The 25,154-nt window shown below is 36.3% G+C and overlaps 2 protein-coding genes across 2 annotated transcripts; one reads left to right on the plus strand and one right to left on the minus strand.

Moving 5' to 3' along the window:
- Positions 1–220: 220 nt before the first annotated feature.
- LOC144067385 (zymogen granule membrane protein 16-like) lies at positions 221–4,522 on the minus strand. The gene is made up of 5 exons (XM_077591100.1): positions 4,411–4,522; positions 4,312–4,339; positions 3,475–3,521; positions 2,118–2,277; positions 221–913 (listed from the first exon to the last, which is right to left on the minus strand). Exons 1-5 carry the CDS (start codon positions 4,463–4,465, stop codon positions 589–591), a joined length of 615 nt encoding a protein of 204 aa, XP_077447226.1. The 5' UTR covers positions 4,466–4,522; the 3' UTR covers positions 221–588.
- A 10,705-nt stretch (positions 4,523–15,227) lies between these two features.
- On the plus strand, positions 15,228–20,146 carry abrab (actin binding Rho activating protein b). Its single transcript, XM_077591320.1, has 2 exons — positions 15,228–16,108; positions 19,663–20,146. The coding sequence occupies exons 1-2, from the start codon at positions 15,228–15,230 to the stop codon at positions 20,144–20,146; spliced, it is 1,365 nt and encodes a 454-aa protein (XP_077447446.1).
- The last annotated feature ends 5,008 nt before the right edge of the window (positions 20,147–25,154 follow it).

Genomic DNA, 25,154 nt, shown 5'->3' on the forward strand with positions numbered 1-25,154 from the left:
CCAAGTCAAAGCAATTTAAGAGTCCTTCACAGATCTTCATTGCGAACTCAGAACAACAGTCCTCGGCCTGGAACATGGTGATCTGTCTGGTCAATAGTCCTGAAAACAATTAAATGTCCTCGAAGCCAGCTGCCCTGTAGAGTGACCTTGCTCGGTCCCAAATTAAAATAAAGCTCCTATACATATTAATGATTAATGCACATATAATAACATCCCAGAATAACCCCAACACATAATTTATTAACATTTATTGAATTACATATAATGCTGTTCAGACATAGGCTTTATCATCCTCATCGAATCATCAAAAAAAGCCTATTGTCATCATAAACAGCTGTGTATGACGAAATTGGTGAAAAGTGCATTTTTTATGACATTATCAGTCTGATTGCTAAGTAATCAATCCTCTTAAATTCATACAAAACAAAAGAATTATAAAAATCACATTTGAAGCCAGAAATGCCGAAAAAATGGGGCTGTTAATCAGTTTCACTAATTCTAGCTCAGTTAGAACAGAAAATAATTAAGGTGCAAAATAGAAATGGAAATATTTGCAATCTGGAGGATAACTAGTATATATAACTTTGATTAGTGTGGCGATTCTGGATTTTTACGGTCAGCCAAAACTCCCCAGTGCGCCCCAATAGAAGTGATTCCATATTGTTGACGACCACTTATGAATCGAAGTTCAGCCTTTTTGGTGTGTGGGTACATATTGAATGAGTGCCCAGAAGGCTGGCCGGCAGACAGGGAACGACTCATGTTGGTGGTGAATACCAGAGACTGGATGTAATGGGTGTATTTTCCAGCCACCTGAACAATTGCCTCATTTTCATACAATAACATCTCTTGAATGTTGCCTCTTGCGTAGCCTGCCATTTCACTCCACATATAGCCATATCGAAGTTGGATTCTAATAAAGAATGAAACAGCTTGATAAGTAGGAATTGAAAATTACTAAATTATTCAAAATGTTTGATAGAAAAAAACACATGCCAAGACATATAACATACATTCTAATAAGAAATTATTAAACAACTTTAAATTAATTCTGTTATTTCATATTGGAACTCTCAAAGGATTCAAGTCCTATATATCGCTGCTGTTCAAATGAAAACGTGCCATTAAAAAATGTTAAGGTAAAAATGTATGCTCAAAATCAACTTTGTATGATCACCATACGTTGATAATATCTTCATAAATGATGATAATATCTTCATAATTATTTACGTTGATAATATCTTCATAATTATTTACGTTGATAATATCTTCATAATTATTTACTTTGATAATATCTTCATAATTATTTACGTTGACAATATCTTCATAATTATTTACGTTCACAATATCTTCATAATTATTTACGTTGACAATACCTTCATAATTATTTACATTGATAATATCTTCATAATTATTTACGTTGATAATATCTTCATAATTATTTACGTTGATAATATCTTCATAATTATTTACGTTGACAATATCTTCATAATTATTTACGTTGACAATACCTTCATAATTATTTACATTGATAATATCTTCATAATTATTTACGTTTATAATATCTTCATAATTATTTACATTGATAATATCTTCATAATTATTTACGTTGATAATATCTTCATAATTATTTACATTGATAATTTCCTCATAATTATTTACGTTGATGATATCTTCATAATTATTTACGTTGATAATATCTTCATAATTATTTACGTTGATAATTTCCTCATAATTATTTACGTTGATAATATCTTCATAATTATTTACGTTGATAATATCGTCATAATTATTTACGTTGATAATATCTTCATAATTATTTACGTTGATATTATCTTCATAATTATTTACGTTGATAATATCTTCATAATTATTTACGTTGATAATATCTTCATAATTATTTACGTTGATAATATCTTCATAATTATTTACGTTGATAATATCTTCATAATTATTTACGTTGACAATATCTTCCTAATTATTTACGTTGATAATATCTTCATAATTATTTACGTTGATAAAATCTTTATAATTATTTACGTTGATAATATCTTCATAATTATTTACGTTGATAATATCTTCATAATTAATCTGGTTGATATAAATTGGTTCTTTACCCAGTTATGTAGCTATTGTAATTCTCCCAGATTCGAATGCCAGTAATTCTCTCGCTTCCCTGAATGGCGAAGGAGGATCCACTTCCCGAACCGACTGGTGCAGAGAATGAGAATTCCTTTCCCCAACCGACTGGTACAGAGAGCTCCGGGACTGTTTGGGCTGCAAAAGAATACACGCACAATTTTTTATTGAAATACCTCAGTTCAAAGCAACAAAAAAGGCCATCATTCGTGAGAAATGATTTCCTTCTTCTCAAAGTCTTCTTGAGTTTAGTTCTACTTCTTTATGTGACTGAAACAGAAACAACTCTCAATTAATGACTAGTGCCTGGGTTAGGTTTTTTTTCCAAAGCATTAAACTGATGGGAGGCAGTTTAAAGTTGGAAAAAGGAACCATTGACAACATATGATTAGATTTCAACATTGTTTATCCTGGTCATGGAGACTATCACTAAAAAGCAGACTAGACCTTGAACTAGTTATCAATCGCATTCATGCGTAGTGTTTTTGATTGTGGTTTGTCAATTGTAAATTGGTGGATATAAAAACAATCTAGGCGGCCTGGCGGCTTGAGTGGTTAGCGTGTTGGCCTCATTGCTCTGGGTTCAAATCCAGGTCGGTCCACCTGTGTGGAGTTTGCATGCTCTGCCCAGGCCTGCGTGGGTTTTCTCCAGATACTCAATCATGCATGGTAGGATGATTGGACACTCTAAATTGCCCCTGGTTATGGGTGTGAGTGCATGGTTATCCGTCTCTTTGTGCCCTGCGATTGGCTGACCACTCATTCAGGGTGTCCCCTGCCCCAGCTGGGATAGGCTCCAGCACCCCCCCGTAACCCCCAGTGAGGATAAAGCGGTTCAGAAAATGAATTAAAAAAATGAATAAAATAATCTAAAGCGGCACCAAAAACAATCTATTGAAAACATTGTGAGTAAAAATGGTGATATTTGTCAACTAATTAGCAAGTTTGTAATAAGTTCTTATGGTTAGTTTATGCAGTACAATCTTTCCTTTCTTCTGGTGCCTGTTTTGCAGTTATTTTCCTTCCAAAAGTGAAACGTAATCACTAGATGAGAATTTGAGCTGTATTTATAGCAAAACTAATGAGGTTTCCTTCACAGGGCCCCTAATGCACCGGCCCTTATAAAATGGCCAGCAGGGGCAATAGCGCGGTTCGGGGAATACTAAGATATAGCACCTTCCTAATTTTAACGCCTGAAAGTGTTGATGAATCACAGATTTGGGCATCAATTATAAGTTCACAGTATGTATAAGTGCATATTTGTTCATACACACTGGTAGTAAATGAGGCTCATAAATATAAATCAATAATTATAATGATTATGTGCAGACTTACAGTTTGCAAAAGGCACAAGAAGCAGACTGAAGACCAGGAACAGCATTCTGTGAGGTTGGGGTAAATATTAAACTGTTATTCCCGGGTATTAAAGAAAACCTGAATGTTTACCACCATTTTTTTTGCTAATAAACTATGGTCATCAATTACTATGTTGTAGTTCTTTTTTTTCCTTTACGGGAGCAGTGGAGTTGAGTAGGGCTATAGCAGTTTAACAAAAATAAGGTTACATTCAATTATGCAGAACAGTCAACTGATGAGAGTGATGGACCATTTTAGATACATTTGTGAGTGCATGTGAAAGATTAGAAGGAGATAAAATAGCAACACAGCCTCAATGTTTAGAATTATACACAAAGCCATCAAATTTACAAAAGTAGCTATAAAAGGATTCATAAAACAATATGAATATGCATCTAACACAATATTCAGTAACTGAGAATAGTATATATAGATCTTTTTTTTTTAATTAGTATGTAATATATTTATTTTTCACTAAAAATTCATCAAAACATCCCATTAAGTAACTGTTATGCTTGAAATATTTTTCACTACAAAACTATTTTTAAGATTATGTGGAGAAGAAATTACATTTTGAAGTTGGATTACCAAATAATAATTAAAAAAAGGAAGACCACAATTTTTTCATGGTGAAGGAAGGGAGAGTACTCTTTCATTTAATATATTTAACATATAGAGTGTATATAGTAATAATAAAACCCAATAATCAGTCAAAACCATCAAAAACAGGCAAAATGCATTTAGCTGCTCATAAAAGACCTGCTAGTTAATATGTTAATACATTATTAGAATAACAGGAATGGAAGTCAATCTTACTTCATCCCACTTTGATGATGCATATTCTCTGTTAGGAAAAAAAGGACAAAGGCTAAATCAATACCAACATGCTTTAATTAAGGCCTTTTAAAACCTTACCTTTCAAAAGTCCAGTTTCTTCAATCTGCTTGGACTCTACAGTCATCAATTTCATTTATACAGGTTAGTACCAATCTTGTACTGCCCATACAATGATGCGAGACAAAATGGGTGGATGTGGGTGGTACTTAAACCTTAAAGAAGGCGTGTCAAAAAACTCCCATGTACATGCACACACCCCCACATGCCAAAGGCAAGGTGTGTCAGACACATGAAGAACCTTTCAATGATGTGCCTAAACCTGACACCTGATTGTAGTGATCATTAGAAAATGGAAGAAGCTAAAATGACGGTCAATCCCAATCACAGCTCAATGCGAGATATCACCTCGTGGGGTCTTATGATCCTAAGAAAGGTGACAAATCAGCCCAGAACTACAAGAGAGAACTTGTTCAATGACCTGAAATCCGCTGGACCACTGTTTCCAAGGTGACTGTTGGTAATACACTACTAAGACATTATGGTTTGAAATCATGCATGACAAAAAAGGTTCCTCTGCTTAAACCAGCACATGTCAAGATCCGTCCTAAGTTTGCCAATGACTGTTTGGATATACAGAGTCATGGGAGAAATTTCTAGGGTTAGATGAAACGAAAATACAACTCTTTGGTCATAAGTTCACTAACCGTGTTTGGAGGTAGCAGAATGATAAGTACCATCCAAGAACACTATCACTGCTGTGAAGTATTGGGGTGGTAGCGTAATGCTTTTCTGCATACGAGATATGATGACTGCATTGTGTTAAGCAGAGGATGACCGGGGCCATGTATTGTGTGATTTGGGTGAACAACCTCCTTTCCTCGGTCAGAGCATTTAAGATGGATCATAGCTTGGTCTTCAAACATAACAATGACCCAAAGGAAAACCAAGGAGGTGCTCCTTAAGAAAGATATCAAGGTTCTGGGGTGGAACATAATAGAATATCTTTGGAGGGAGCTGAAACTTCATGTTTCTTAGCGATAGCCTGGAAACCTGACTGATTTAGAATATATCTCTGTGGAATATTGGGCTCCTGCAATGTGTGCAAACCTGGTGAAAAACTACAGCAAATGTTTGACTTCTGTAATTGCAAACAAATGCCACTGTACCAAATTTTAACATTGGTTTTCTCAGTTCTTCAAATACTCATTTGGAGACATATCACACAAATAAATCATAGAAAAAATAATACTTTTTGAGTTTTCTTTTTAGATGATCTATCACATAGTAGACATATACCTACACTATGACAAAGATTTCAGACCCCTTCATGATTTTTAAGTGGCAGAACTTGCAATATAGTCGGGTGTTCAAATACTTATTGATCTGACTGTATGTAATTTCACTTTATTTCCCTAAAATCAATACCATGGTGCAAAGTTTGCATTGCATCATTGCAGCAAGTTGTCTATATATATAGGTAATAGGTCTATACATATCATGTATTGTAATGGTGTGATTTGCTGTGTTTTTTTTAATACATTCCCCATTGCGATTCACGCGTTGCACTGAAATGATAATGTGCATTCAGTCTTTTTTTATGTTATATTTCTGAAATTGGCAATACGGTGCACAAGTGGTTAACACGTCAGCCTCACACTTCTGAAATCAAAGAATCATTGCCCTTTGCATTTTGCCTTGGTCCCTGCATGGATTTTCTCTGGGTACTGCAGTTTCCTCCTACATCCTCAAAACAATTGTGGTAGGATGGTTGAACATTTTAAATTTCCCCTAAGTATGAATGTGAAAGTTCACCTCGTTGTGCCCTTTAATTTGCTAACTAACAAATTCCGGTGTCCCGGTGTCTATGTGATGGCTGGGGTTCGATCCCTGCTTGTGTGGCTTTTGTCCGGATGGTCATTGGCGTAAAACTCATGGTAAATCTATCATGCGGATCAATTATTTTTCTGTGGTGGTCCTTGGGAAGTTAAGCTGAAAAGTCAGTCAGACTCTTGAAATAAGTTTATTATCATTGTTAATTCATGTTATTAAAAAGATATTCACTTTTTCATTTTTGTTTTTACCGATAAAATAATTCATAGAGCTGGACACTGTCTTTGTTTTCTAAAGACACATTATCCAGAGCAATTAGAGGTCTAGTATTTTGCTTAAATTCACTTTAACACAGTCGTCTGAGGGTTAAATGCGCAACTTCACTTCAAGAATTTCAATTATATTAATAATTCTCAGAGAAAAACATACTCCATGAGTTTAATAACTGATTTATTTCCTTGTTTACACGCACTGTTGTGTCAGAAGGATGGAATGAAGATTGAATAGATATATTAGGATCAAAATCCTACGTGCCTAAAAAAAGAATGATCGTGCAAATGAAGAATTTAAAGCCATCAGCTCATACGGAAAGGAAAAAGTTCGCATGCATTTCAGTTGGTTTTCAACAGACATCCTGGTTGCTTCACTGGTCAAACCTGAATTTCAGTTTTCTGCTTCTTTTTTTTTCGAAAATTTTAGAGACATGGCATCATATCTGTTTACTGATAAACAGGATGGGTTTCATGTTTTTCAATGTTATTTTTGACAGTAGTCTAACTGGTCATATAATCAGATTGTATTATTATTTTCAAAGTAATTAAGTAATCAATTAGGGGACTAAGTATTCCAAAACAAAATGAATGCAGTATACTGGCATTCAAAATGTGTAGGAACTAAAAATAGGCATTTCGGATTCGAGTCGTTACGCTACAGCAGCGGCGGTCCGTGAATTTTCTGGCGACGCCTTCAGCGAATCAATCCAACCTTCAAAAACTATTTCATGGCTATATAACCTTTACTGCAGCTACAGCTTGCGACACATAAAAAATAAAATTGAAATATTATTTAGGAATATAGCCATATGTTACTCACCCAAAATCATTTTTACCTGTACACAATATTCATCCTCCTTTCTTTCCTCCTTCTTATCTATTGCCATCGAAACTAATGCTGAAAGTCGAGCCTATCCTGTCGTATTTCTGGCAAACGTTTTTATTCGATTTAGTGCTGAAAATGTTCGTTCCCGGTTGTGACAGGCTTGCTGGCTTTGGAGTTGTCCCATCTTTCTTAATGATGTCCAGCTTTTTTCTTGAAAAGTCCGTCTTGAAAATGGCTTGGACAGTAAATCTGCAAACAAATTCTTTTCTTCTCCTTCTGCTATTGCGGGTTGACAAAAACGCTATTAAATCAACACAACACTATATTTGCTTGTGCAGCTTGCTCCAGATACAGTTTGGTAGCTCTGGCTAGTCCACTCTATCACTAGCCAATCATAGTTGGTGAAAGCGATGACGTATCCCTATGCCTGCGAGAAGGAAATGACGTATTCCTACGCCTGTGAGAAGGCCTTTGTGTCACCAAATCAAATTCTGATTGGTTAAAGCAACAGTCTTATCGACGCTTGTTTAATACAGCAGAGCCCGCAGAACTGATTGTGAAGGCCTTGAGGCAGATTTCTTACCCTGGCAACAAATAATGGCTGAAATGTGATTGGTTAAATGCTTCAATATGAAAACACACACCTGGAAGCAGTGCAACCAGGGGGAAAAGCAATGAAAGGAAGCTACCAGACAATTTGGAATTATTTAATACGTATTCATGGACAAAATATAATCAACATCAGTCTGTGATTCAGATATTTCTTAGGCCAGCAGAGAAGGCCTTGAAGGCCCCGACGGCACACCACTACGCTACAGTCGACAAAAGGATTTTTTTTGTGGGAAAAAACACGCCACCGATTTAGGGTGTCCCCCACCTCTGGCCCGAAGTCAGCTGGGGTAGGCTCCAGCACCCTCTACGACCCTAGTGAGGATAAAGAAAATGAATATCATCAATTTCCCAAGAGGATGTGTTTTACTGCACATTTGGCCCTTTCTGTTGTTTTACTACCCTCCTTAGTGCATATATACCCATCTTGACCCTTTTGGAGGAAGATGCAAATGGAGTATTCAAAGTCATTTTTTTACTGAAAGGGTTTAGTTTCTGATTAACAGTATGTTCTATGGCCCAGTTTTGCTAGCTCCACTTGAGATTCCCAAAAGAGCTGCATTCCTTTGAACAAGCATTGATTTTACAGGATTTCATGATTTTCCTTCTGCACCTGAAAAATATGTAAGATTACATAGCTGCACTATATGGGTTATTTCATATGACAGTCAACTAAACAACAAAACTATAATCTTTCTTTGCTTACAGTTTTCTTTTCAATTGTACTGGTTTATGCAAAATTTTAACGTAGTAAAGGAAAGAAAGTAAATTGTGGTTCAGTACACCTAAGGGTTATTAGCAAATAATTTATGTTGACATTTTCTTCTTGTTTATTTTATTTAGTTCAAATTTGTTTTGCAAGTTCTCACAAAGCATCTCTTCAGGCATCTGTCAAGCACTATCGAACTATCATTATTCATTCATTCATTTTCTGAATCGCTTTATCCTCACTAGGGTTACGGTGGGTGCCGGAGCCTATCCCAGCTGACTTCAGGCACAAGGCGGGGGACACCCTGAATTGGGGGCCACCCAATCGCAGGGCACGATGAGACAAAAAACCATTCACGCTCACACTCATACCTAGGGGCAATTTAGATTGTCCAACCAGCCTACCATGCGTGTTTATGGAATGTGGGAGGAAACAGGAGTACCCGGAGAAAACCCAAGCAGGCCCAGAGAGAACATGCAAACTCAACATGTGGACTTACCTGGCTTTGAACCCAGAACCCCAGAACTGTGAGGCCGATGCGTTAACCACTCAAGTCACCAGGCCGCCCTCCTATCATTCTATTGAATTGATTTTATACGGTAAGGAATGTATCTTAGTAAAACTACAACACTTTTTAACGGGCATGTAAACATGATTATTGCTAATATTGGCAAAATCAAACTACTCATTGAAGAAGTATATTTTCTCATTTGGTATAATTATACATTCTTGCCCGAGACCCTTGTGGGGAGGATAGGCGGTACGGAAAATTAATGAATGATTATACATTTATTACAGTTCTATAAGTCGCCTAAGTGGGTATGTTACTGAATTTGATAGATTGGATTTAACTAATAAACCCAAAAGCTCAACAAACAGGTTTCATACCATCTCGCTGTTGGCCAGAAAACGAAAGTTGTTACCCAGTGACATCATTAATGTTTCGTTTAATTCCATTGTTGTGGTGTTTTTTTCCAACACATTTGTTTTATTGGAACATGTTCATTATGTCTTGTGTAGTAAATTGGTACAACACAAAGACTGCCGATAAAGATAAGACTATTTTTTCTTCATGTGATGAGCTGAGTTAATTGAGCACCTGAAAGGTAATGGAGCAGCCACTGAAGTACCTGGTCTGTTCCTTTATTTTGATAGAAACATTTTACTGAAGACTGCTTTGAAGAAGTGACAAAAGACAGGTGGCCAAAAAATTGGGTTGCTTTATTTGTGTTAAATGGTTAGAAACAAAATAACAAAATATTTTAACGGATTGAGAAAAGGTATTCTTTTCACCACTATTGTATCGTAAGATAATTCCTTTGAGGTATATTGGAAACAATGTAGGTTTCATTTTTCATTATCTTCACTAAAATAGTTAAATATTTCCCTTGTGATAACAAGTCCTTAACTTCCTCATTACGTCAAGTGGAGAAGTGAAAGAGGTCCAATACCAGAGCTGTATAAAATAACACAAAAAGAAAGAACTGTTACCGATATAAAAAATAAAAAAGGCTTTTTTTGCATCAGTCATAATAATAATAATGATGATAATGATGATCATGATAATGATAATAATAACGATGAAAAAAATAAAAGAAAAAAATAATAATAATAATAATAATAATAATACCAATACTACTACTAATAATCATCATAATCATCATCATCATCAGCATAATAATAATAATCAATAATAATAATAATAATAATGATGATAATAATGATAATAATGATGATAATGATAATAATGATAATAATGATAATAATGATAATAATGATAATAATGATAATAATGATAATGATAATAATGATAATAATAATAATAATGATAATAATAATAATAATAATAATGGCAGCCAATAAAGTTATTTTTCATATGTTGTAATGTAACCTTGGTTGGCAATGACAGAGGTCAAACAGTTTCTTTACTTGTTGACCAGGCACACTTTAGTTGGTATTTTGTTGGCCCTCTCCTCTGCACATCATTCCTAGACATGTGATGTTTGAGGACTATTGCTTGTCAAAACAAAGTTTAGACACCCTTCACAGGTGTTCAAATGGGTTGAGAACTGGAGACTGGTTGGGTCAGTCCAGAACCTTGGTATGCGTTTTAATCGAGCCACTCCTTGGAATTCCTGGCTGTTCATATTAAAAATTGCAGCTGGACATAAAAGGGGAAGAGTAAAAAAGAACAACATTGGGAATAGGGACAATGAATGAAGGATTGAATGTACTGTATGCTATCTGACTAATAAGTAGCATTACATAGCCATTTATATAGTCACAACTTAATTGACATATAGGTGCCGTACACAAATTAAGCAATTGGAGAACAAGACGGAAGAGAGAAATAAACCTTGGTCGGGCAAGGGAGGGTGAGTGCTACTGTTATACAGCATGGAAAACCGTCTTAAATCTAATCATGTGTGTGTCCATCAACATTATTATACTCATACGTTTCTCATGATTACTACTTACTTAACTCAGTTTTACTTGCATGTTAGTTATGAGGCAAGGGTGTCAGACACGGGTTGGTTCGCAGGCCGCTTTAACGTCAACTTGATTTCAGGTGGGCCGGACCATTTTAGATATAATATTTAGATTTTTTTAATAAATGGATTAAAAGAACTGGATTAAAAGCCCTGAATATTCAGTTTTTTATAGATCGAAAACAATGTTTATTTGAGCTTTTTTATATATTTTTAGATTTTATAAAATGATTTTTGAACTAAAAACACAGAAAAAAATTGATTAAAAGATTACAATTATTGATTTAAAAGGGGGAAATCAGGAAATTTAATATACATCTATATTCTTCATTTTAATTTGATCCTAAAACAGAAAGTCGGCACTCACGATTTACTTTCCCGGGCCACACAAAATGATGCGGTGGGCCAGATTTGGCCCCCGGGCCGCCACTTTGACACCAGTGTATGAGGTGTACTCTTCCACTGAGACACCCAGACCATGAGAGTAATATTAGAGAGAGGAAGTGGCTGTTGCAAGTATTGCAACTGTTACTTTGACTGCTATATGAATTCAAAACACATTTCCAGCATTAATTCATTTAACATTCTGAAGTTATAAAAAAAGGGGAAATATGGCACAGAAATAAAGTAAGCAATTAGAATGAATTACAGAACTAATGTTTAATAAATGAACCATCTGTAATAGGTGAATGTAGACTACAATTGAGAACTAACTGTAATTGAATTTGATATTCAGTAAGATATTTACTCCTTTAAATTTCCTGTTACTAAATTATAACGTTTTTCACGTGAATATATTTTCCGTTCACAAATGCATTCCATTCCATAAGGTCTTGTTTTTATGTCTTTGGTTTATTTGTGGTCGAGATCGTAGTTTTAGTGCTTTCTCCAATTGTTATAAAATATTAGTTGATAAACCAAAACATTTTCTAGTTAGTAAGTATTTAAACTGTAACCTTTATTGTGATGCTTACATAGCAGCTGAGTGGTTAGTGTGCCAGCATCACAATTTCTAGGTTTATGGTTTTGATCCTAGGTCGGTTGTTACGATCGCGCCGCGTCGTCGTGGCACGATCGGGAATGGATTCGGACCCAGGCGCGGGGAAGTAGGATTTGACGAGGTATTCGCTTAGAAACAACATCTTTAATACATTAACAGGGATCTACAAATCAACAAAGGCTTGGAACCAAAACGGGAGTATGCAGGAATATGCAGGAATATGCAGGAATATGCAGGAATATGCAGGAATATGCAGGAATATGCAGGAATATGCAGGAATATGCAGGAATATGCAGGAATATGCAGGAATATGCAGGAATATGCAGGAATATGCAGGAATATGCAGGAATATGCAGGAATATGCAGGAATATGCAGGAATATGCAGGAATATGCAGGAATATGCAGGAATATGCAGGAATATGCAGGAATATGCAGGAATATGCAGGAATATGCAGGAATATGCAGGAATATGCAGGAATATGCAGGAATATGCAGGAATATGCAGGAATATGCAGCAGCATGCAGGACGTATGCAGGACTTGCAGGAACGATCCGACAATGACCAATCCGTTGTGTGGGGCTTAAATACCCACACCAGGAGGCAATCAAGGATTGTCTGCAGCTGCTCTGACCTGACGGCAAGCCAGGAGTGACAAATGAGCCACTCTTGACATCGGTCCTCATTGTGTCGAGTGTGCATGTTCTCCCTGGCCTTGCGTGGGTTTTCTATGGGTACTCCTGTTTCCTCCCACATCCCAAAAACATGTAGAGGGGGCTGGTTGAACACTCTAAATTGCCCCTAGATATGAGTGTGAGCGTAAATGATTGTCTGTATCTTTATGTCCTGCGAGTGGCTGGCCACTGATTTAGGGAGCACCCCTGGTTGGTGCTCATAGTTAACTAAGATAGGCTGCAGCACCCCCCACGACCTTTGTGAGGATAAGCGGTTCAGAAAACGGATGAATGAACCACTATTTCAATAACTTTTCAAACGGTTCCTGTTCAAAGCAATTTACTTCTCCCCTAAAATATAGATTTCATATAACATAATGAAACTTTTTTTCAACCAACTTAACTATTTTTAAATTTGACTGCATATTTTACGTTGGCTCACAAACAATTAGAGAAACTCATATTTTTGTTGGATCATATTATTGTTGGATCGAAGGAATGACAATATTGTTAGTAGTTAATGTGAAGACAACTGAAACTACTTTTTTTAAAATTAGCATCCCAATTTTATTTTTAACCAACATAAAAATCCAGTTTAACAGATTAGTAACTGTTCTTTAGCGTCGATTTTATCATTATTGTTATTATATAAATTGTATATAATAACAATAATGACACTGAAGAACAGTTCGAAAACTAATCTGTTGAGTCTTTATATTATGAAGAGAAATAGCTTTTTCATATATTCATATGTTTATTTTTTGCATGATGTCAGGGGTTTTTTGACGGAATGAGGAAGTTATGCACTTGCATGCGATACCATCACAAAGCAATGAAATGAAACCAAATATGAAACTTTCATTGTATTTAAAATACCACAAAGAAAAGATTTTAGGATAAAATATTGGTGAAAAAAATACCTGTTTTTTTCCAAACAATTCAAATATTTTGTGATAGGTTTATTATTAATACACTTTAATCGAACAGGGAGACATTATTGCACATACTCTGGCTACAACTTGCAAGCAAAATCACTCCCGACTCGTCCTCGTCCAAGATGATTCGAATAACACCATTAAGGTAAAAAAACAACTGCCACAACAATCTCATATTAGATCGGAACCAAAAACACCTGCGTAAGAATTTGCACAAGTAAGCATACAAAGTGACCCGAGCGGATCGGAAACCAAAACAACTGCGTAAGCATTTGCAAAAATAAGCATAATAATTTCTTCATAAGGTAAACAGAGCGACAGTATTTTTAAACAATAATGCGAGTATTTTCGGATGTCGATTCGATTATCGCCATCTGCCGGAATCCAAGTCAAAGCAATTTAAGAGTCCCTTGTAGATCTTCATTGCCAACTCAGATCAACAGCCTGGAACATGGTGTCCTGTTCGGTCAATAGTCCAGAAAACAATTAACTGGCCTCGAAAGCAGCTGTGGGGGGAAAGTGTCCTCGGGCTTACTCGGTGCCAACATAAAGTATAGCACACATTAATTTATAGCTTCATTACCTATTAAATGCTTAATGAACATATAGTAACATCCCAGAATAAACCCAACATTTTGTTACATCATGATCGTGAGCTAAAATATATTATCAAAAAATTATATCACCAATATGAGAAATTACTTTTGGTTGTTTCATGAGTCATCACCATCCTCTATGACGGACTGCCAGCAGCTGCAACTGTATGCATTTGCCTGTGCCAATATCTATTTATAAGATCCATCCTGCTGTAAAGAAAAAGGATTAGAAATCTCTCAGCAGTATATTCACATGAAACTTGCACTCTCCAATTAAAGTATTTAACACTAGTTACTTGTGCATCAATTATTTTTCCTACACTGCTGTCTTAAATGAACTGTGGAGCATGGCATGTTGCAAGATGAAACCGTTTCCTGCGTCACAAAGAGGGTCCTCATCTGCTTCACGTACCACTTTTCTTTTTCTGGATAAGTTACCTTCTAATTAATGCCATTTCTATCATTGCTGTGTCGTTTTCTTTTAAATAATTTTATGTAAATTGCTGGCAAATAACCTTCTCAAATCAGAAAAAAAGACATAAGTAATAGTTATTATATTCACATGTCACTACAAGTAAGGTCAGCAGAGATACTAAATAGAATTCCATTGATTTAACTATTACAGACGCCAATTGCATTTCATTTAAATAAGAACAAGGGTAGATAGTTTAAAAAAATAGAGTTATGAATGAGCTCTACATCTATTGGCTCAATTCAGAGTTTACTTCTAGGCAGTGGCACTCACTATACAATCTGTGATGAAACCTGACTCTGTTTTGGGGTGAGCGGTGTCGGGCAAAGGTGTCTGCAACTGAACCCTTGCATAGCTCAACTGTTTTCTTAGCTAGAGCCACAATTCGAAGTCTGAGCAGCAGAGCGGTAGCAAAAGAAAAAAATATGTTTATAACCACACAGCTCAGTTAGGCCTCAAATTTGGTTTGGCAAAGTGTGTTAGGATGTCAAAGGACGAGGCTGCACAATGGAAAGCGGCTGGCAACAAGAACATTAAGAAGCTTCGGGCTGTCAGCATGGTGTGTGGACTAGCAAAGAGCTGGCAACATTGGATATCAGAGAATGAGAGGAAGCACGCTTCAGAGCCTAGTGGATGGTCTCCGTGTCATGGAGAATCATCAGAGGAACCCCAAAAGATTTGGATTACAAATGAAACTGAAATAGAAGATGGTCTGCAGCACAAAGTTGCTTCAAAAGAGATACCGACACTTCTGGACTTCCCCGAAGAAAGAACCAAGGATCAATATGCAGACAACTCAGAGATAAAAATGTCTTCCTCCTCTATTACGATGAAGATGGTGATTAAGACTGCTGGGCCAAAGGACAGAAACACAGGAATGAAGTTACTGACAAAGAAGATTGAAGGTGAGGATGTAGGGACAAAATTCACACTGGACACAGTGGGCTCAGAAATGGTTTTATCACAGTTCCAGACTGAAAAGCAGATAAAGCTTAAGCAGAAGTCTGGAAAAGATGGTTGTCCAGCAGAGGAACATAGTCAATTTTGTGCTTATCCAAAGGTGGATGCACATGAGGGAGAGGATCATGCAACAAAATACTCTCCTTCTCTGGATGCTGCATCCTCAAAAATGGTTTTATCACACATCCAGCCTGAAATCCAGATAGAGCATGAGAAGAAGCCTGTAAGTGATGGTTCTCCAGAAGAGGAACATAGCCAAATTCATGCTTATACAAAGGAGGATATAAATGATTCAACATTTGAACGGCAGGTATTAAACATGAACAATGAAGACTCCTTAAGCGGGTCATCAAAAATCTGCGATGGAGAGTCATCAGTGAAAATCAAATGTCCACAAATTCTAGCGTGAGTATAACAGCTTTGTTGTTGTTGTTGTTTTGTTGTCCATGTGCTTTAGTGTTTACACTACACGATTAAAAGTGTTATTCAGAAACCACTCTAGCAGTTTAGTCAGCAAGCCTTACATTTGCAGATAATGATGGCAGTCTGCTTCATGAGGATGTACAAATCTCTCCAATTTTAAAGGAGTGTCACATCATTCCCTGGCCTACAGAACAGAAAGGTGGATATGCTAGCAAAAAATATGCTTATATTGGAATTTTGTCATTATCATTGTGTGTTATAGAGAAAAAATGAATAATCTACTGCAATGACATGGTCGAAATTCTCTACAACATGTAATATATTTTATTCTACAGGACAGACGAAGGTGAATGTTGCACCCTGCATTTATTCTTGAAACACAGGGAGAAATAATCAGAACAGTGATCCGTTGTTGCTTCTCAATCCAACTTTACTGTTATATTTATCAACACAAAAAGCCATAATATACAATTACACCCATATATATATATATAAGCAACACGTTAGAACCCAAAACATAATGTACAATTACACCCGTTCAACATACGGTCATAACTTGTTATATCTTTTTACAACTTCGAGAAGTCCTTCTCAACAATCCAACAGGGCAAACATTGAAATATCAATAACATAACTTCCTTGCTATGACCGTCATAGACACTCAACAGGATAATGGCGGCCGAAGGTAGCCATGTCCATGACCTGAGACTCGCACATTCACGCTCGCAATTCAAAAGTAAATAAACATTACTAAACATTATCTCCTTTCTCACACGCTAAACAGTGTATATTGCAAACCGCAAACTCAACCGGCCTCTACAACAACCAGCATACCTTAAAACAGAGGGAGAAATAATCAGAACAGTGATCCTTTGTTGCTTCTTCAATCCAACTTTACTGTTATGAGGGAAATCTCCCGTGTTTCAAGCTATGTGCTCCAAGGCATCAATAATCGAATACCGATACTCTTTAACATGCCACACATTTGCCATGTGGATCAAGGCATCAACAATCGAACACCGATAAACACATCCAATCCAAACCAACCGCACATCCTCAACACGCGATCGCCAATAAATCAAACACTCTAGCATGTCACATGAACATTTTGTAACAAGATGATATAACAACACCTAAAAAAATGATAATAAGGAATAATAAATAAAACGTGGAATAAAGTACAAAAGAAAGATTGGGCCTCTGATAAAGAAAAAAGACGAAAATAGCTTTTTGTTACAGGGGACAGCCCCAGCCAACGACCAAGCCAGTGATTATATTGTTGTTATGCAAATGACGTTCGATTCCAGCCTTCTAGACTGAGTCACAGAATTGCATAAGGTGGAATCATCGTGAAAAGTAATTGCTGAGGGAAAGTGTAAACAATTAATTGTCGTCATCTTCGTGAACGTTAATGGAAAAATTAACAAGACAGATAGGTATTATGTAAAAATATAATCTTTTCGGGCATTTCATTCTGTTAACGTCCATTGAAAAGTGTAGTCATTTGAATAAAATAAATTTATTATGCTCTAACATCAATTAAATATAATTAAAAGGACTGTGAAAAGTTCATAAAAATGTGAAAATCCACGCTGAAACTCGCTTGCTACTAAGAAAATGGCGAAAGACAGAGGACTGTCACTCAACTCAGCATCGAGGGAAGAAATTGGCAGGCAGTGCTGTAATTTTCATCTGAAAATAGAGCTTTCTGAGGTGGATTTTTATCAGAAATGCGAGTCCCATGCGACCTTACTACTTGGCGCTTATTTGCTCGGCAATCTGCACGTCAGAGCATCAGCAAAGGGGGATAATTTTTGGGAAATCTATGCAACGTCATGGCAGACGCTGTGGTCCTAAACTGAAAATAGGGAGCCTCGTGGTAGTGATTAAATACAAACACTGGAGCTTTGCAGATATCAGAACCGGGCCCACAATTGAAATATTATTTAGGAATATAGCCTTGTTTACACGCACTGTTGTGTCAGAAGGATGGAATGAAGATTGAATAGATATATTAGGATCAAAATCCTACGTGCCTAAAAAAAGAATGATCGTGCAAATGAAGAATTTAAAGCCATCAGCTCATACGGAGAGGAAAAAGTTCTCATGCATGTCAGTGGGTTTTCAACAAACATCCTGGTTGCTTCACTGGTCAAACCTGAATTTCAGTTTTCTGCTTCTTTTTTTCCTGAAAATTTTAGAGACATTGCATCATATCTGTTTACTGATAAACAGGATGGGTTTCATGTTTTTCAATGTTATTTTTGACAGTAGTCTAACTGGTCATATAATCAGATTGTATTATTATTTTCAAAGTAATTAAGTAATCAATTAGGGGACTAAATATTCCAAAACAAAATGAATGCAGTAAACTGGCATTCGAAATGTGTAGAGATTAAAAATAGGCATTTTGGATTCGAGTCGTTACGCGACAGCAGAGGCGGTCCGTGAATTTTTTGGTGACGCCTTCAGCGAATCAATCCAACCCTCAAAAACTATTTTATGGCTATATAACCTTTACTGCAGCTACAGCTTGCGACACATAAAAAATACAATTGAAATATTATTTAGGAATATAGCCATATTTTACTCACCAAAAATCATTTTTAACTGTACTCAACATCCATCCTTCTTTCTTCCTTCTTTTCTATCGCCATCGAAGCTAATGCTGAAAGTCGAGCCTGTCCTGTCGTATTTCTGGCATAGTCCGTCTTGAAAATGGCTTTAAATCAACACAACAATATATTTGCTTGTGTAGCTCGCAACAGATACAGTTTGGTAGCTCTGGCTAATCACTAGCCACTAGCCACCAAGTTGGTGAAAGCGATGACGTATCCCTACGCCTGTGAGAAGGCATTGTGGTGTTGCCAACTCGAAATCTGATTGGTTAAAGCAACAGTCTTATCGACGCTTGTTTAGTGCAGCAGAGCCTGCAGAACTGATTGTGAAGGCCTTGAGGCAAATTTTTGACCCTGGCAACAAATAATGGCTGAAATGTGATTGGTTAAATGCTTCAATATGAAAACACACATCTGGAAGCAGTGCAACCAGGGGGGAAAGCAATGAAAGGAAGCTAACAGACAATTTGGAATTATTTGATAAGTATTAATGGACAAAATATAATATATGATTCAGATATTTCTTAGGCCAGCAGAGAAGGCCTTATTAAAAAAAATAAATGAATGTGTTCGGGTTCACCCGGATCGCCTGACACTCTTGGTATGTGGCGATTCTGCTGGCTGGCTTCATGCCATCTTAATCAACAAGTTCCACCATCCTCATGCTTTAAAAAACAAGAACAAAGCCCATGTTTTGACGGATTCGTTTATAACAGACAATGGTGTTTTTTTTAGGTCGTTTTGTTACCTGACATGTTTTCATGCCACGCTTAGTGAGGTGAGTAGAATATCTTTTGCGAAAAGAACAATTATGAAAATGCTGCAGGAAAAGAATTTTTTGTTTGTTTGTTTGTTTTGTTGAGTTCCTGCGGTACAACCGTAGAAGGGTGTGATCATGTGTTCTTACATTATTTTCAGGTGCAGAAGGAATACTGAGCAAGCCTGTAAGATCAGTGCTCTCTCCAAGAAATGCAGCTCTGTTGGGAAGCTCAAGAGTCGCTGGCAAAACTGGGCCACAGAACATACTGATAATCAGAAGCTAAACCCCTTCAGTGAGTACTTTGACTTTGATTACTCCATGTCCCTCCGCCTCCAAAAAGGTCAAGATGGATATGGACACCCGAAGGAGGGTAGTAAAACAGCAGAGAGAGCAAAACGTGCTGAGAAACACATCCATGGGGAGATTGCTGATATGTGTTATGTAATCAGAACAATGGCAGATCCGGATCAAGATGGAAAGACAAGAGTTACATTTGGAGAACTCTTTGATAGATATGTTCGCATCTCTGATAAAGTGGTTGGGATTCTATTGAGAGCTAGGAAACATGGAAAAGTTCACTTTGAGGGGGAAATGCTTTGGCAAGGACAGGACGATGGAGTGATCATTACGCTGTTGGTGTGAAAACCCTTAATTTGGAATGATGTGATTCTGACTGTTATTCATAGGTCAATTACAATGGCTTTTTCAAACATAAATATGCTTCTTCAGTTCTTCATTTAAAGATGAATTTGTAATCCTTTTTATTTTACAGTATATTAAAGGATACAATTGCAGCATAATCCACACATCCCTTCTTTGTACTCACTTGGTTCAAGAAATAAAGCAAAAAAATAATAATAATAATTAAAAAAATAAAAATAAAATAATAATAATAATAATAATAATAATTAAAAAATAATAATAATAAAAATAATTATAATAATAAAAAAAAATATTAACAAAAAATATTAAAAAAAAAACAAATATATTTTTTTAAAATAAATAAATACAATATATATAAAAATATATATTAAATTAAAAAAAATATATAAAAAAAATAAAAAAATAAAAAAATAAAAAAATAAATAAAAATAAAATAAAAATAAAAATACTAAAAAATAAATAAAACCATAAAATAAAAATAAAAATAAAAAATAATAATAAAAAAATAAAAATAATCAAAAAACATATAAATATAATATAGAAAAATATATATACATTACAATATATATCTGAAATGTATCTCTTAATGCATCACACCATAACAGTGTGTGAGTGAGTAACTAGGAGATCTAATGTGTGGTTTTTGCATGCTTACTTTCATAGTAGAAAATTTTAATTGTGATTATAATTGTATCATATGGAAAAGTGACCCCTCAGCATTTAATCCACTGTATCAAATGACGGCGAAGCAACGCAAAATTCAGATCATCCCATTTGTCCACTGCCCCGTAACTACTCCAACCAACAATCCCTACCTATTCTTATGTTTGACATATGGTAAAAGTAGGTATTACGTTAATTGTTTTTTACCCTAATTATTCATTCATTTTATAATTTATATATATTTTGCTATATGTTAAAAATACAGCTGGACATCAAAAGGGTAGAATACAAAAGAACAACATTGGGAATAGGAACATGAATGAAGGCTTGAATATACTATATGCTATCTGCCTATAGGTAGTACTATTACATAGTCATTTTTATAGTCAAAACGTAATTGACATATAGTGAGAGGAAGGGGTACACGAGATAAGCAATTGGAAAACAAGAGGGAAAAAAACCTGGGTCGGGCAGGGCAGGGTGAGTGCTACTGTTGTGCAGCATGGGAAACCATCTTAAATCTAATCATGTGTGAGTGCGTCAACATCATCATAGTCACCTTAGCCCCTAACTCAGACATGGGCAAACTACGGCCCGCGGGCCATATACGGCCCGTTGGGCCTTTTAATCCGGCCCGCCGACGTTGTCAAAATTATTATAATATATATATTTTTTATGCGGTCAAAATACAGGAAATCATTGGATGACCTGCATGAGCAATTCTGCCGTCGGTTTTGTGATTTTGGAAAAATTGACAGCTGGTGTCATGCCCTTTCTCACAAGACCCGGAAACGGTTCCACAGGAGTTGCAGTTGGAGGAGTTGCAGTTGGAACTGATTGATCTCCAATGTGACAAGTTCAACTCCTTGAAAGTCTCTGAGTTTTAGGCTTCATTAAGTGCAGCCAAATGTACAAACATCCAGAAGATGGCACAGAGGATTCTGGTGTTATTTGGCTCTACATGTGTGTGAACAGACCTTTAGTCTGATGAAAAGCAAGAAAGCACCCCATAAATCCCACATGAGTGATGAGTATGTTCATACTTTAGTCCTTTTTTCTGTTTATGTTTCATATGTACTGTTAACGGATGCAGTTTTTTATATGTATCGTATCTTGTGCTGACCCGGCCCGCCTGTCAAATTTTTAAAGTCAATGTGGCCCCCGGGCCGAAAGTTTGCCCAACCCTGCCCTAACTACTCTGCTTTGTGTCTACGTTGTGATTCTATTATTGAACCAATAGAGGTCACTGTAGTGTCAATATGGAATTGGCTTGTCAAACTACAACACTCAAGTCAACACATAAGGTTCAGAGATACTATGTGCTACTTGGTGTGAAAGTTTAGAATTGTGGCACTTCCTGTACAATTATTTAATTCTTCAGTGATCTCGGTACAAATATCCAAAATGGACCAAAACATTCCCTGGTTAGAATTAATATTTAAATGCTGTTAACATTCTTTAAATCTCTTTATACTCGTATAATGACAATAAAAGCATTCAATTCAATTCAATTAAACACCTGTGTGGAGTTTGCATGTTCTTCGTGGGTCTGCGTGGGTTTTCTCCGGGTACTCCGGCTTCCTCCCATGTTACAAAAATATGCATAGTAGGCTGATTGGACACTCTAAATTGCCCCTAGCTATGGATCCACTTAAAAAATAAAATACTGTGTCATTGTTTGACTCTCAAATATAACAATTAGGATTTTGGGATAACTTTGATTAAGTTTAAAATAGCACTTGGGGGGATCATCTAGGAGTCTGCGAGGGCCACCAGTTAGAAGTCCAAAAAGAGGACAAGAGTGCAAAACTCAAACCAGATGGACTCATGACATTGAGGGAAAGTTAAAAGTTCCTGGTTTAGATTTATATGACAGCCACCATGACCATGTTTTACATTATGAAGAGGGTGGAAGCAGAAAAGGAAGGAATATGATGAAACAAAAGCATTGTTGAGTGGCAAGTGTTTACAGTTGTAGAAGCTTTAAATAGTGCTGTTTAATGTTAGTACTCTTCCCCTGTGTCATTGATATTGGCTTAATGGTTTCGAGTACAACTTAAGGTTCCCAGCTTGAAAGGCGTCAGCCCTGGTGGACTCATATTAATGTCAGAGAATGTATGACAGTGACTCATTTATTGTTTTAATGTATGAATGACATTTGTTTTATTTGATGATGTCAGATTCATTAATGATCATTAATGACATTCAGTCAAAGCTCTTATTATGCACCCGCATTATGTCATATATTTATTATCTTGGCCCAGTATAGCTAACATTTAAACTGCATCTTTCTCTAGTGTGGATGCTGTATTTACAGGTGGTCTTTGCTGGTTGGACATTCATTGGCTATTGACTCTAATAATGTGCTCAAATAAGAGTGTTTTGTTTCAAAATAGTATTTACAAGCAAAGGTGCCAGCTCATTTAATGAGGGTAACACTTAAGATGTATACAGTATTCACTTGGATAAAGTGGTTGAGAAAATGAGATATAAAATACTTTGATACACTCAAACCGCAAAAGTAAAGGTAAAGGATGACGGTAATTCAATCTTCAATAAATTTAAAATGTATGTTTTGGCAATATCTCTTGTATGTTTTTCACATCATGTAAATTTCCTATGGCATTTAATCATGTAACAGTTAATGAGATTTCATTTTCATGCATGCCTGCAGTCTTATCTTATTATATGATTATCAAAGTGGCCGCAATGTGGCATATTGTACTTAAAAAGATTTTGTCCAGATGCCGTACTGCAGTGGTGTGCCGTCAGGGCCTTCATGGCCTTTTCTGCTGGCATAAGAAATATCTGATTCACAGACTGATGTTAATGATATTTTGTCCATGAATACTTATTAAATAATTCCAAATTGTCTGTTAGCTTCCTTTCATTGCTTTCCCCCCTGGTTGCACTGCTTCTAGATGTGTGTTTTCATATTGAAGCATTTAACCAATCACATTTTAATTCTGCAGGCTCTGCTGCATTAAACAAGCGTCGATAAGTCTGTTGCTTTAACCAATCAGATTTCGAGTTGGCAACACCACAATGCCTTCTCGCAGGCGTAGGATACGTCATTGCCTTCTCGCAGGCGTAGGGATACGTCATCGCTTTCACCAACTATGATTCGCCATTGACATCCATCGCTGTCTTTTCCCGGGCAAATCACCCCCCTGGTCCGGTTGTAATGTCTGAAAAGCTCAAGTATTTGTATTTAATCAATAAATGCTCCTAGGAAGTGGATTTTACCCCATTTTAATGCAATTTTTGCCGTTTCGCGTATGGACGTATATGGACGTAAACGTTCATCGCTGTCTTTTTCCCGGGGAAATGATACTCCGGGCCCGGTTCTGATGTCTAAAAAGCTCCAGTATTTGTATTTAATCAAAAAATGCTGTTTTTGGCTGGATTTTACCCCATTTTCGGGCAATGTTTGCCGGTACGCCATTGACGTTCATCGCTGTCTTTTCCCGGGAAAATCACCCCCCTGGCCTGGTTGTAATGTCTGAAAAGCTCCAGTATTTGTATTTAATTATTAAATGCTTCTAGGAAGTGGATTTTACCCCATTTTTGTGCATTGATTTATTGATTATTTTTTATGTGTCACAGCTGTAGCTGCAGTAGAGGTTTTATAGCCCTAAAATAGTTTTTGCTGAAGGCGTCACTAGGAAATGCACGGACCGCCACTGCCGTACTGTAGTTTTGCATGAGGTTTAGGCTACTAATTTCTAACAGTCCAGTTGCCTAGATTTTTTCATCAAAGAACAAATCAAAACACTGAGTTTCTAGAAATACAATGGGGTTTAAAATGGAGAGGAAAGTTTAGAAACAGTTATTGGTGTGTTTTCTGTTGACACCAACAAGGACTGAAGGCTTGTTTTTCAACTTGGGCTGTTTGCCACTTTCCTGAAAAGGTGTTGGGTCAGTACAGGTAATGATTGGCACATACTAGCTTGCAGGCTCCCATAATATGTTCAACCTCTGAGAGGACATGGAATCTCAACTATGGAGCGATACAACAGGTCCTGACAACATATTTTGGCACGTTCGCAATCCGTCAACTGTCAATGCAATGAGGAAACTATATTTATCCCATCTGGTTTGGCTTGAAAAGAATGTTATAAATAAGTGACTTTTAAATATAAGGTTTAGGGCCAGCAAGGTTACCAAGTGGAAGCAGGTAGAACATTAACTCTGAGGTTTGAAGTTTTAATCATGCATGTGAGAGTTTGTAATGTTTTTCTGTGATATATTAGGTTTAATCGATATATGTAAAGTTTTTATTACTATGTAAGAATGAATACATTTGGATGAAAGTTAGAAAAAA

This window comes from Stigmatopora argus, chromosome 21 (genome assembly GCF_051989625.1).
Source record: "Stigmatopora argus isolate UIUO_Sarg chromosome 21, RoL_Sarg_1.0, whole genome shotgun sequence".
Lineage (NCBI taxonomy): Eukaryota > Metazoa > Chordata > Actinopteri > Syngnathiformes > Syngnathidae > Stigmatopora > Stigmatopora argus.